We start from the raw sequence: 14,511 nt of genomic DNA, 5'->3' as shown, positions 1-14,511 counted from the left end.
GACAAAACCAATTACTTTAGCAATTTCCGAGTCTGAGTGGACAACGTGCTTGCTTTGTGCAGATTGTCCACCAAATATAGTATTAAGTTGAGACCTATTCTATGTTTTATTTTTTGCTTAAACAGCAGAAGCAGCAGTGAAAAAAGTGGTGAATCACGATAAGCGGTGTTACGGGATAAAGCATGGAGAGAAGAGTATCAAGAAAATATCAATTTTGCCCTTTGCTGTCTGAAGTGATGGAGTCATCTATGTAGATGACCTCATTCTGGCACAGTCAGCTACCGGATCATGAATCATTGCTCACTGGGGACTTGGCTGTTGTGGAAGCTTGCAAAACTGAAGGTCCAAAAAAGACAGAGAAGGATCCATTTCATCTAGACTTTTCTCTAGAAGAGGAATAGTTGTGGATGTGATGGAAGACGGAAGGACGGGTGTTTATAATGGCTTCCACCTCTGGAGATGAAAATATTCAATTAAACACTTCACAGTCTGGAGGATTTTGCCTGCCTACAAGTCGCCATGGGGGGGGGCTTTGATTTTTGCAAAATGGATGGATGATTATTTCCTCAGGCTAGTGCTGAACCTTTTTTTGGGGCGGGCGGGAGGAAAACAACAGCTGCTTTGTTCCAAGGTTGCGCCAGAATTAATCATCCATTAAAAGGCAGAATAAACAAATCACGCCGCAAACGGCTTAATGAATAAATAGAGTCACTCTTTTAAAACACAATTTGAGGTGTTTAAAAAAAAGAAATAAATGAAGGTAATAACTTGAGAGAGCAGCGATCAGGAACGATAATAGTACCGATTAACATATTCATGAGTGTCTTGGCATCTTTGCACATGGTCATTTATGACTCTGGCGCTCACATCCGGAAAAAATGAACTCGATTGTACGTGGCAGACAAAATTAGCGTCCGAGCCAAAGTTGAAAAGGTTATTTCACTAAGTGCATTTCATTTCAGATCAGCTCTGACCTCCCGAGGCACATCGTGTATGCTCCTGTCATCTCAGCAGCCCGAGGAGCCAGCGTCTACCTTCAGTCTTCCTTAATCCGATGCGACAGCGATGTTAAAGTGGCAGGCCCTATTCTCCGGGGTTGCGCTAGCGCGTGCGGCCCACTTTCACTGTTGTCGCTATAATCTGTTAATGGGACCTCAGCGTGCAGCCCGAGTGAAGAGAAAACATTTTGCTTATGCTATCAAAATTGTAAAAGGTCAACGTCTGCAAGTTAAGGTCAATGCACCAAACTAAGCTAGCAATTTGACAGCAGAACAATAACGTTCCTTTTCTGCATCGCCACTAAACATTATCCCCAATTACAAGTTGCTGGAAATAAACTGGCAGAAACGGCAACACACTCGCGTGGCTCGAAGTCAAAAATCCGAAATATGCAATACTTGATGATAGGTAGGATGTTAAGATGAGAAAGACGTGCACGGCCGTAATTCAACGTTTGTATAGGCGGGACTCGCTGGAAGGCTCGTATATTTTAAGACGAGGCCGCGTGTTTTCCAAATGAGCATTAACCGAATCCCCTTTGGATTTATGTCTGGAAAAGTCGGCAAGTACTTTGCTTTAAAAAAAAAAAAAAAACAAGGTCTCATTTTTTAAAATTAATCTGATGAGGCTTACACAGAGGAGAGACGTGTCGGTTAAATGAAGCAAATGTTCAATGAGATGAAATCACTGCAGGGACGCATGAATTAAACACCGACTTTCAAAGTTCTCCTACTTAATAACTTGAAAGTTTTTTAATAAGTAAAAGGGGAGGTTTGTCATCACTTTGATTCCACACAAAAAACCTTCACGGCATGACCTCCTGTCGGCCATTTAATTAAAACACATCTAAACATGCAAATTTATATCGAAGCTTTCGCTGCCTTGCACGCATCAAAATACAAAAAACACTTTCATTAATATTCTTAAATATCGGCTATTTATATTTGAAGGCATCAATCATGCTGTCAGCAAATGCGCTTTTTTTTTTAGTGGCGATATTCATCTTGTCATTTGCAAATGTCAACAACGCTGGGAGGCCTTTTTTTCTGATGGAGTGATGACGCGTTAACATTTCAGCCCCCAAGCTAAACTATTAGAGGAAACTGGAACAGACTGAGGGAACAATTGATATATAATATAAAATATTACTCGGTAAATCGGTAAATTTATCCATTATGACGTGAATGATGTTTGCAATGAGGTAGCTGCTACCTCATTCATTTATATTTAAATAATTGGTAATGTAAATATCAATTAGGCATCCCACCATTATATTCCCGATCCATATTCTAATCCAACTCTTAATACTTAAAGATATTACCAAGTCTTGTTTGTCAGATGTGTTCAGACTTATCATCTTCTCACGTTACCGCATTCCCCAACTAAATAGGCTATTAAAAATTCAAATTGAAATTGAACAATTGGCGAGGGCGAAAGTGCAGCTAGGCAATTATCGGCACAAACAGACGTCGGGTGGGATTTGAGCGTAATTAGCCAAGACTTCCCTTGACCAAACGGCACCGATAAGCCCGCCAAGCGTGTCAGAGGACAAAAACGGTGAAGCGGCTGAAGTGTAAAAGCAATCACCGGGTCTCAGCGTAAGATTGGCGCTCTTCATTAGCATCTCGTTATTGCTCAACAGCTGAAACCTCCGCTTAATTGGAGCTCATTTTTGATTTATTCATGGGATGCTGATTACAGTCGAGAATGTCAGGGAAGTTGTTGACTTACAGTAAAAAAAGATGGACTCATATTTTTGGAATCCATTACAAAGTCATTTATATTTACAATACCGGTAGTTTATCATTTGAATAGAGATTGTTATAAACTCTTGACGACGATCAAAAACCACATGCAGTGAATTCAACTTGAATTAATCATGCCCTGACTATAAACTTGGATCACTACTGCAAAACACAAATGGCCGTGGGCTTAGAACACCACCTTGTGGTACACCACACTGACATTTTGGTGAGCTTATGTATGTTTTTATGACTATTGTTTAGAGCGAAAGGGTCAAATGAGGGCTCTATGTTGGGTGAGCAGATGTCATTTTCATTTTCCAATAAATGTCTGGTTATCCTATGAAATTGCAGTTTAACATATGTATGTACATACAGCAAACAGAGATAAGAAACTACAACACCCAGAGACACTTTTGTGTCAAAAAAAGGGGAAGGGGAAGGGGAAGAGGAAGCCTTCAACGCTTCAGAGGATGCCAACGAGCCGTTCCTTGTCTGTTCCTTTTATCAATTTCAGACTTCATAAGAGGCAGTCACACGCAACTAGCTTGTACGTGTGCGTGAGGCAACTTGTGGAAAAAGTTCTGGTTAAACAAGAATGCCAGTACTTTTCCGTCCTGCTCTGGTTTCCAGTAAGCAAGAATATTTGAGTTACAAATTAAGTTTTGAGATGATAACATTATTTTTATTTTATATTTTCATTTTGTTTTATTTTATTTTATTTTCCAATAGTCGATAATCACAATCAATTTCGCCAAAATGTTCGGCTCATACCATTTGCATCTTCTCAAGTGAGAATGCCCTCACCTTGCTTCCATCATGCATTCATTCTGACTAAACAAATATTTTTCCCCGACCTTCTCACGTGTCACACCCATGCAAATGAACAACGCCGCTCAGCCAGCTCGCCGTAGATCAGACAGAATTAATCGAGGTCTACCACTTAAACGGATGAGCCTCTGCTGCTGCCAAAGTTGTCGAAACAAGTCATCACTCAACAACTTTAAAGGATCTTGTAAACATGTGCTAATACAAAATAATGGAGTCCTTCAGAGCTTCCAGGTAGGAAACATTCTAAATGTTGTACGGGTGTTAACCACTACAGAAGTGAGTCAAATTTCAGTAGCCACACATTGTTTACGGATCATATACCAGAATGTTGATATTTTATTCATTGTATTTTTTTTTTCACCCCTCCTGAAGCATCCATGTTGTATATTTCACATGTTTCCTTTTGGGCTTTCTGGCATGGACACCAAAGTGTGCAGTATCAACAATACACAAGTTAATTCACGCCTTGGGCTGCACCAGGAGACAGTCTGAGATCTTCCCTTGGATTTGAGATGAATTAATAAATAACAAGCATGCAACATGACCCAACCTCCTGCCAACCACCCACTGGGAAGCAAAAAAAAAATATATACTAATAGGGCATAAAAAATAGTGTCGCAAGCGGGAGTAGCACCAGTATAATCCTGCCGTGAATCATTTTTATCGTTTTAAATGTGGCAATTTAGACTCACCATTGTCAATGTAAACTAGTTTGACCAGAACACATTACAAACACACATCATGCCGAATACCACAAGACACACCTTTGTGTGTTTACAGTCAACACACAAGAGACTGATGTTTTAACAAATAGGAAAATATTCCTAATGGAATGACAATTTGCATTAATGGCTTTGACATTGACATTCAAAATTCAAATAAGAACAAAAAGAAAAAAACAAGAGTAGAGAACTGCCAGGGGAAACCATACAAGGGGATAAAAAAAAAAAACTGGATCTCTGGTAATGAGCCCTGAGGAACACCAGTGGTTAAAACACAGCCTCTGGAAAAAAGACCATTTTGAAGAGACTTTGTTTGAACAATTGCAAAGATGTTTTGGTGGCCAGAACCAAATTTACACTGACTTGTGGGTTCGCTTAACGTTTGGTGAGATACTATCAGTGGCAGAACATGTTTTAAGCTCCACCCAGAAACTGACATTCCACTTTAATTCCACTTGACAAGTTTCTTTTCTAAGTCTCAGTATATTTAATATAATATAACATAATATTCTGTGCATCTTGAAAAAAATCATTAAAAAAAATATGAGGTGTCCTGGCAGTCAATAGGAAATAAAGAGATGAAAAAAAAAAATTGTTGTTGCCACTCCTCTTCCTGCCCCCCAAAAAAATAGTTCAACTCTCAGAACTGTTTCCTTTAAACAGTTGCTTGTAGTACGGGACAGACTTGTAACACGGGTAAGAAGATCTCTATTGTGCAATTATTTTAAAAAATTCTTTTTAGATAGATAGAAACTTTATTGATTCCTGCATTCATACCGCAGAGTTTATAAAAGAAAATATATAGTGGCAATTTACAAAATTCCTTCCGTTTTGTGTATATATACACTGTGGGGCAATTTTTTTGCGCCCAAGTTTTGGCTTCCCGAATGATGTCTTGAGATGTTGCCTTAGTATTTCCACATAATGTTCTTAATTTATGATGTTGTCTATTTTATGAAGAGCTCCAGTTACTGGTTCAGCAGAATAGCCACTCGACATCAGTCTGCTTTATTGTCAATCACATGTCAAGACACACAAAGAGATCGAAATTGCGTTTCCTACTACCCCACGGTGACAAGACATATTATAGATAGATAGATAGATAGATAGATAGATAGATAGATAGATAGATAGATAGATAGATAGATAGATAGATAGATAGATAGATAGATAGATAGATAGATAGATCGATCTATATATAGATGTATACACCGTAATTTTCGGACTATAGGTCGCGTTTTTTTACCTGCTATACTTTGACTTATCAAGGTAATATATATTATTGGTCCACGGAAAAACAAAACATTCAAGTAAACAATACAGAAAGTAAAAACAAGAAGGCATGATGCTACTAACTCCACAGTTGTCCTAACCAGTGAGTCACCGTAGCACCCTGTATTACATCTTGTTCTTGTTTTTTTTTTTTTTTTTGCAGGTGCACTGCTTCAAATCATCATTGCATCTAATGAAGATGAGCACCACAAAAAGTGAATGACCAAATATCTCAAACATATTTCAAATTGTTCAAAATAATATTTTTTGGAATGATAACTATCATCTGCAATTGACAGAATGATCTCATGTCAGGTCATAATTACCAAGACGAAGTTCAAAGTGGTGCTAGCGGTGCTGCTAACCGGCACCATCACATTGCTGTTTTTGAGCTATTCATCGTCAGAGTTCTTTTGGGACCAAAGTCTTCGAGAAGAGGATGACGCCAAGTTCATGCAACGCTTTGACGAATCGGTCGAACCGTTTCTAAACGGGACAAAAAATCTTTCATTGGAAGTTTTTGACTGGTGGAAGGCGAGTACGACCAGTTTGTCACTGGACTTGAAATTTACAATCGTCACATTTGCAGGCTCAGCTCGTCTAACCTGTATGTGGTCATGTGTCAGACATTGCAGAAGATTGAAGAGCAGACCTTGGATCGCTACCTGACAGTAGTGGAAAGCTTGTTGAAGACATTTCCGGCCATCTCCAAGAGACCGGAGCGCTGGAGGAAGTGTGCAGTGGTGGGCAATTCTCCAAATTTGAAAGGCTCTCATTATGGACGACTGATAGATAGCCATGATATGGTGATGAGGTAAATCAGATACAAATACTGCACAATATTTTTCATTTCAAACACCTGCACATCTGAGCTTATACGTCTCAAATCGTCTATGCCAATTGAAATGAATAGGGATGCCGTTAATCCGTACCATAATATCAAAAATCATAGGAGTGTGTATTTTAAGGAGGGAAAATAATGGCACTTTATGATGCTGCACTTATAAAAGCATAAAATCATAATAATTAAATACAATTGAAAAAGAAAAAACTAAAATGTTTTTGTCACCAATTCTGGTGGGCGGGGGAAAGCGCATCACAATTGAATTCAAAGTGAAGCTGCATTGAGATGTTTCAGTTCCTCTCAGCTCATCAACACTAAAATTAGCGGTTCTATTGTGAGGATAAAGAATATGAAATTAATGAAATTATTTTTCCATATTGTCATCTGATCTATGATGTACGGTTTTGGATCTTGCTTGAAAGACTCCAATGCAAGTCGTGATTACAGTAGAAGAAAAAAAAATGCTTTGTACTGAACGAATACCCTGACTGATTTACACAGAATGAACCAGGGTCGAATCAAATCCTATGAAGAAGACGTGGGCACCAAAACGACTCATCGTCTCATGTATCCAGAGACTGCCCAAAACTTGGACAACATCACTCATCTTGTGCTGTCCCCTTACAAGATCATGGACCTGGTGTGGTTACAACAAGCCTTTACGACAGGTTACGTCAAAACGTGAGTCAAATGATTATCTTCTGATCGAAATTTGAATGAGATTTATCGATGAAATGAATTGTTAATAAAAGCGATTCCCTTCTCATTTTATGCCAACTCCAACCATTCCCGATGTATATAAATGTCTAAGAAAAAAAAAAATCATATTTTCTTGTTTGTGTTGTATTCAACAGGACACGTAATATAGGGCCGTATAAAATTAAGGCCAACAAGAACCTAGTGAGTATTGATTTCAAAAGCCGTTCCATGTTTAACGTGTATAATCAGAAAGTTTTTTTTATTTTATAAAAAGGTGATGGTGGTCGATCCAGGTTTCATTGCATATGTTTATCACAAATGGATAGGGAAGAGGTACGGCAGCTATCCTTCCACGGGCTTCTTGGCCGTCATTCTTGCTCTACACATGTGTGAAGAGGTGACTATTTTTTTAATATTTAACCAGTTCTAAAAATAAATCCTGTAACGGCACAGATCTGATAATTTATAGCAGAAAATACTTTTTGTCAACCAATTTAAAATTGCTGCTGTATTGTCTTTACAGGTGAGTGTGTTTGGTTTCGGAGCAGACAGTGATGGAAACTGGAGTCACTACTGGGAGAAAAACAAACTTAAACATTTTGGAACTGGATTGCACTATGGGAAACGGGAGTATTTTATGATAGAACAACTGGCTGCACACAAAAAAATTCATTTCTTTAAAAAATCTTCTCCAAACATCACAAAAGATTTGCCAATGTGAAAAACAGTGGCTCATTTTTAATTTTTTTTCAAAGATAAATGTATAAATGTATTTTGCTGCTGTTCTTGTGTTTTAGATTGAAATAAAAGGAAATACAATTAATGTTCTTTCATTTAGCTCTTGCTAAAAAAAAAAAAAACTCCCTAGAAAATGTGAATTTTTTAATAGAATGTTTTTTTTAAATCATTTGTACTCAGCAAAACTTACAAACAACATTATGAGAACGCAAAACACGACTGTGCCTAATAAATTGTCCTTTGTTGCTCTTTTGTGGGAATTACTTTCAGTTTGCAAACAAAATCAAACCCACCAAATGTCGTTTCACTGCAAAAAATCGGACATAATGTGTGCTGCTGCTGCCATCTTGCGTGCGAAGAAAAAAATACATTTGCTAAGGATATTTAACTGACAGTGAATGTTTTTTACAGCTTCAGGGCACAAATTCCAAAAGTCTTTTTTTCTTTCTAATTGTTTCTAATTATGAGACGGAACATTTAATGAATGTGACACTACAAAAGGCAGGATTATTTTAAATGTTTCCAAATGATTCAAAACTAAACCTCACATAGTTGCCGTGCAATTTCAAATGAGTTGTTTTAAATCTTTTGTGCTCAAAATGAGATGTACTCTCAGATAACATGACATCACCCTGCTATTATTTTGAAATTCAAAATTACATGAATGCTTTACATCCACACCTTGAGGCTACCATTATTGTTCCAGGGATTAAGATTTGTAAAATGAACCCACGAAGCTGGATTTCTCCCGATAATTGCATCCTTGCTTCTTGTATGACAAATAAATGTGAGTAAAAAACTATTCATTTTAATGGATGACAAAAACATGACCCTCCCCTTTAAGCCAGCTACCTGTTCTACCTGATCCTTCATCTCTTCCTGCTCTAGTTGACCAAGCTGATTCACACCTCATCTCGGAAGCAGGTAAGAATACTTTATTTTGACGCGGATGGAAGTAGGTTGAATATTTTGATTTAGCGCTTTTCTACCAAAACTTACAAGCATGCATGGAAATGAATTTAAATCAAATTTACATCTATAACAGACTTGGATTGATCACAGGCTATTTTGTTTACTGCTTGCAGATAAAAGAAAAAGTCTTACCTGTTTACCTAAATGAATATGTCATTTTATTTGAGAACTGTCCGTGGTACTATGACAAGCTACAACGTCGTCAAACTAAAAACAAAAGCTGAATACAAGGAAACAAAGTGATTATCAACTGGGAACAGGTGGGGATGGGAACCAGGTAGCGATCATTACAAACAGGTAAAGCACACCCCTTGGGAACTTTCATAATAAAACAACACAATCCCGAAGGAGTAAAAAATCTTCAGATGGGTAGACAATTACCTGAATACTAAAACGCTTTAAAAGAAGCTCAACAGTATTACGATTGAGAACTTTTGTTCCTTACAATGGCCAGCTGCTGTTCCGTCCGCCCGGTTGCTTGTCTCAAGGTGAATTCCGACCTTTCTTCAACATTTGTATTGGTATTTAGTGAACAATAGTTGTCGTCTTTTACAGATAAGCTTCCATTGTCCTTCTAAAATATTTGACGCATGATGTCAAAGCTCATGCCAGGCGGTTCTAAATTTGAATGTCCGTGTTGTTTTTTTTGGGGCTTGTGTAAGCCTCGGTTGACTGACTCCAGAACAGGTTTTGAGTGTCATTCCCCAGTGATTCATAAATTATTCAGGTGCTCAATGAAGGAAAAATGACCATAATTATCTATAAAATTGGAGTATGACTCCAAATTATTAATTACAGTATTAAAATTCCCGCGGAGAAAATTTGATGGTTAGACAGTATTAAAATTATTTATCTAGAGAATAATAGTGGGCCTAAAATGGAACCCTGAGGAGCACCATAACAAATTTTGAGCTATTTAGGCTTGCGTGAAAAGCACAAAACTTTAAGCGGGTGTGACGTTTTGGTTTCTCTGATGGAGTATTCTGTGACTAATATTAACGGTTCCACTCCCACAGCCACACGAGATGTTGTCCAGACTGCGACCGGCTTGGCTCCTGTTTATCCTCCTGTGTTTCACTGCTGCCAATTTGTACTATAAATTCAAATGGAATACGCCAAACTTGTATTGGCTCTGGCCGCAGAGTGTCTGCAGCTGCCAGAAATGTTTGGCTGAGGGTGCACACGAGTTTAAATCGCTGATTGACGCCTCACCAAAGCCTTTTTTGTCCATACCAAGTCCAACCACGGAGGATGATTTCAACTGGTGGAAGGTAGATGCACATAGTGTGCAATTACTGTTTCTATATTTATGATTATGTGAAATGTGGCCTTCACAAAATGATGTTGCGCTAACTAACATAATATTTTTTGCAGAAATTGCAGATCGAGCAGCGCTCCTTTGCTTTTTTAAATGAAACCATCAACAACCTATTTACGATTTTTCCGCACGTCCCTCAAGTTGAGCAGCCATCGCCGGACCGTTGCAGGACTTGTGCGGTGGTGGGCAATTCGGGCAATCTCAGAGGATCGCACTATGGACCTCTGATCGATCACCATAACATGGTAATAAGGTAAATCGACTGTACCTCGCTGGCGTTTTCTTTCTTGCTTCTGGCCGAGCACGGCCATTAAGTTCAACTCTGACCTTTGAATAACAGTCTGATGATTCCTGTAGATTGAACCGCGGGCCCACAAAGGGCTATGAGTCAGACGTTGGCAGCAAGACAACTCATCGTGTCATGTATCCAGAGAGCGCCAGCAGTTTGGACAACAGCACTCATCTGGTGTTCTTTCCGTTTAAGATAAATGACCTGCTTTGGCTGCTCAGGAGCTTTGCCCCTCGGTAGGTGTTATCATTGAAACCCAATACTCATATTGCTACTCTCTATAGTTTGGAATGTTTAATTGAAAAAAATAAAATAAAATTACTGATTATTTCAACAGAGAAAATGGGCAAGAAAACCCAAAGAGGATTGGCAACAAGAACTTGGTGAGTCTAATTGACCTATAAATTATCACGTTTCTCCTTCATTTCATTTTTTAGTGTCTTTAAGAGTCTGCCTTTTAACAGGTGATGATCATAAACCCAGCATTTCTGAAATATGTTCATGAAATATGGCTGAAAAAGAGAGGCCGCTATCCATCCACTGGATTCATGACCTTGGTGCTCAGCTTGCAACTTTGTGATGAGGTAGGTGGCTCTTTATCATGTCAGTCCTATTAGGAAATATAGTTTAGAAAAAAAAAAAATCTGTGGACCTATAATTGTGGTTTTCCTCATCAGGTCAGTGTTTTTGGCTTTGGTGCTGACAGAGATGGAAATTGGAACCATTATTTTGAGATCCTGAGAAACAAAAAACTGAGAACTGGACCTCATCCTGGCATGCAGGAATATGAGGTCATTCGTGAGTTGCATCAGAGGCAGATCATTCGTTTTTTTCAAGGACTGTAACCTGCTTGGGACTCTCACTCATTCAACATTGATTGGGGTTTATTTACATGCCCTTCCGTCCAGTTCCTGTTTTTAATATGAGGTATAGAAGGTAAATATATTTATTGTATAAAAAAGTGTTGTCTTCCTTCTAAAACGATCAAATAAAAGTTTTTAAACTTTTTTCATGGTTTTAACTACAATATAAAATAGGGATTGGTGTTCAAAACGTGTATTTTGACAGCATAAATGTATTTAATTTTAAATTATTCATTTAAAATCAATTAAAAATGAATAAATTTAAATTAATAAAATTTAACTTACATTGGGAAAATATAGAATCACAAACAGTTCATCCGAGTAAATGATGAGGCCCCTTTAAGCACTATATGAGCGTTTTTAATGGGGGCACTGCCATCTAGCGGTTTTAATGTGGACGTGCAACTTACAATGGTGGTCTTACTAAATTCTGCCGTTTTCACTCATCAGAAATTATTAACCCTGAAATAGTAATTATCTACTACTAAAAACAGAAAATTGCTGCTTTCTGTGGTGAATTAAACGTTTCATCAAGCTGTTTAAAATAGTTTGAATGTAAAACTAAGTATAAAAGGCAGATCTTAGATTTTAAAAAGTCCCGAGACGCCATCATTTTAGAACAAAATTAAAATATTTTTAGTAAGTGCTAAATTTGATATTAAAAAAGTTGATCCAGCCATTTAATATTCAAACTCCTTTTATTTAGAAATGAAGCGGCACTTTCAGTTTAAAACCGCTAGATGGCAGTGCGCCCATTATAAACGCTCGTAGTGGCGTTTTATGAGGCAATCCAATTCTCAATGGAAGAGCAGTTCATATTCACAAACTCGGATAAACTGTTTGTAATTATATTTTAACGCTGGTAAGTGGGAGTCGAATAAATGTATGCCCAAAATACATGTTTGATCCATCCATTAAATATTAAAACTCCTTTTCCTCAGAAATGAAACTGCATTATCAGTAATTTCTTTTAAACAACGAAAATTAATAAAACACAAACGCAGTTTATCCAAGTAAATAATATTTCCTAGAATGCCTCCATAAAATGTTTGATTTCTTAGCTTTAAATGTTTATAAACTACTCTTGGACTGCGTTTGTAATGGGCGTAGTGCCCTCTTGCGGTGTTTATTTGGAAGTGCAACTTGAGGTCATACCAAGTTCTGTTATTTTCATCAGATATTCTTACTTTAAAAAAGAAATTATCTGCCACTAAAAATAGAAATTTGCTTTCTGTGAAATATCAAACTAAATATATTAAGTCTTCAATGAAACAGATCAGTTAACCATCATTTAATGCCCCATGAAAGAAACACAAAGGTGACAAAGATTCCATTCACAACTTGTGATGTGACATGAGGGCTGACTTGCTCTTGGTGATTCTTGTGGTCTTAGTTCCAAGCCAGCGCACGTAAACACCCTTCTCTCAGCCGTTTCTGCAGTGGATTTCAGCTGAGTGTAGGATGTTTACATGAATTGAGCCCAGATTTGAGAAGCAAAGTTGTCTTGGTCCACGGCGGCGGAGGAGGCTGGAAGTAGCCGGCGACGGCAAACATCAGACTGAAAGCTCTGCAGGGAAGACAGCTTCCAGTCGGGGATGTTTACAGCCCCATGGACTACCTGGGGGAGGAAAAAAAAAACCTTGAAAGTAACAAGAAAAAAGTCATTTTACAAGAAGGAAACATTAATTGAATATATTGTACAATTTCTATATTATTATCTTTATATTTACACTCACGGTGATTGTAATTTTACATGATCGTTTTAAAATTTACCATCATAATTTCAATGACTATTTGACTTAAAAAAAAACACAAGGAAAAAAATAAATAAAAATCGAGTTAGTCTGACGTCACGGGCGTCGTTTAAGGCATTTCTCCGTCACCTTGGCAGCTGCGACTGTGTGACCTCTGCATGTTTACATGCGTTTATTTGAAACGCTTTTGCTGCAAGAGATAAACGCAACATTTCGCGACCTAGCGTGCAGTGACGTCACAATGTAAACAACTGTGAAAAGCTTGAAAGGCCATAAAGCGACTGTCAAAGTCTGAGCCAAAACAGCCCAAAAAGATCACTTTAAAACACGCGTACTTGCCATTTAAATGCGCCAATGCGTGGAAATGCTCCTCGTCATGCGAGCGAACGATTTAAAAAAACTTTATTGCACGAAGCGGTTGTTTAAAGCTAGGAAATCAAACTGTTAGCTTGTGCTAGGCTAATGGTTAGCTATAGCTAGCTTCTCCGTGACCCCAACCTTGTGCTGTCTGACGTCTCCATACCCGGCCGAGTAAAAAGCCTCATTGCGCCGTGTCGACGTCCACTCGACTCTGATGTTATTTTCACAAGTCATTCAGGACACGTCACGTCCACTCCGGGGCAACCTGTTGTTTATCACCCCCCACCTCCACCATCCCACACACGTACACACACTCTACCATCTTCCATTCACTTGCCTTTATTTTGACCTTATAGTTACTCGACACCAACATTGACGTCATTGTCATGGCAACGTAGTCCCGCCCACCACCGCGATGATTGGGTTAGACACATTTGCATTATTTTTACATTTCACGACTTTAAGCGTTGTTAAATTTGAACAGAAATCTCAATATAACAAAATAAAACAGTAATACATGTATACATTTTTATTTGTTTGAATTACGGTATGTTTTCCTTTAAAAAAAAAAAACTAATTGAAGTTTGGGTCATATTTAAAGATATAGTCAAAACGTAAAAAAAAAATATTGGACGATTTGGAAAAATTAAAATGTAAAATTAAATGTAAAAAACATTGTTATCCAATGCTACTTTAGTATTGTAACATTAGAAAATGTTAATGAGTGGGTCAGGTATACAGTATAAACAAAAATATAAACAAAATCATATCAAATATACATTCAAAAGTAAAAACTTTGCAACAGCTTGGCTCTTGCAATAATTATCATTGCTTTTAGGGCTTTTCTGTTAGATAATTTGACATAAGTAATAATTTCTGCATCACTTACTTCAATTCGCCACCTAATTAAAAAACCTTTTTTCCTTTTTTGACAGGTTTGACATTATTACCTTTGCCCGAGCACATTACTTACTTACCCGAGGGGACTTGACTTGTCATTGTGCAAGCCACTTGCAAAAACTATGTAACTTACTACCTTGCCCAAGGACATAATGATTTACAAAATAGGTTATTTAAAGGCACAGGGTAAACTTCATCAAATCAAGTA

General features: G+C 37.7%; 2 protein-coding genes and 1 long non-coding RNA gene across 8 annotated transcripts; 2 read left to right on the top strand and 1 right to left on the bottom strand.

Moving 5' to 3' along the window:
• The first annotated feature begins 3,634 nt into the window (after positions 1-3,634).
• Positions 3,635-7,932, top strand: LOC148379983 (CMP-N-acetylneuraminate-beta-galactosamide-alpha-2,3-sialyltransferase 1-like). Of its 4 annotated transcripts, none has more exons than XM_088365529.1 (8): positions 3,635-3,803; positions 5,730-5,781; positions 5,866-6,100; positions 6,193-6,380; positions 6,912-7,091; positions 7,265-7,310; positions 7,384-7,506; positions 7,633-7,932. In XM_088365529.1, the coding sequence occupies exons 3-8, from the start codon at positions 5,867-5,869 to the stop codon at positions 7,828-7,830; spliced, it is 969 nt and encodes a 322-aa protein (XP_088221655.1). In that variant the 5' UTR covers positions 3,635-3,803; positions 5,730-5,781; position 5,866; the 3' UTR covers positions 7,831-7,932. The 4 variants fall into 4 exon arrangements, with proteins under 4 accessions (XP_088221655.1, XP_088221654.1, XP_088221658.1 ...); XM_088365532.1 differs by having other exon boundaries at positions 3,637-3,803; positions 5,882-6,100; XM_088365530.1 differs by lacking the exon at positions 3,635-3,803 and adding an exon at positions 4,966-4,990.
• Positions 7,933-8,604: 672 nt separating this feature from the next.
• On the top strand, positions 8,605-11,433 carry LOC148379982 (CMP-N-acetylneuraminate-beta-galactosamide-alpha-2,3-sialyltransferase 1-like). 3 transcript variants are annotated; one of them, XM_088365526.1, is made up of 7 exons: positions 8,605-8,771; positions 9,836-10,090; positions 10,194-10,390; positions 10,495-10,662; positions 10,764-10,809; positions 10,891-11,010; positions 11,104-11,433. In XM_088365526.1, exons 2-7 carry the CDS (start codon positions 9,845-9,847, stop codon positions 11,269-11,271), a joined length of 945 nt encoding a protein of 314 aa, XP_088221652.1. In that variant the 5' UTR covers positions 8,605-8,771; positions 9,836-9,844; the 3' UTR covers positions 11,272-11,433. The 3 variants fall into 3 exon arrangements, with proteins under 3 accessions (XP_088221652.1, XP_088221653.1, XP_088221651.1); XM_088365527.1 differs by lacking the exon at positions 8,605-8,771 and adding an exon at positions 8,974-9,116; XM_088365525.1 differs by lacking the exon at positions 8,605-8,771 and adding an exon at positions 9,208-9,307.
• Positions 11,434-12,565: 1,132 nt separating this feature from the next.
• Positions 12,566-14,379, bottom strand: LOC148379981 (uncharacterized). The gene is made up of 2 exons (XR_015855079.1): positions 13,542-14,379; positions 12,566-12,907 (listed from the first exon to the last, which is right to left on the bottom strand). It is a non-coding gene; the product is annotated as an uncharacterized LOC148379981 (long non-coding RNA).
• Between the last annotated feature and the right edge of the window lie 132 nt (positions 14,380-14,511).

Source organism: Syngnathus floridae, chromosome 21 (assembly GCF_059516105.1).
Source record: "Syngnathus floridae isolate MCC-2025c chromosome 21, RoL_Sflo_1.0, whole genome shotgun sequence".
Classification (NCBI taxonomy): Eukaryota; Metazoa; Chordata; class Actinopteri; order Syngnathiformes; family Syngnathidae; genus Syngnathus; species Syngnathus floridae.
This window is presented reverse-complemented; position numbering and strand designations above follow the sequence as displayed.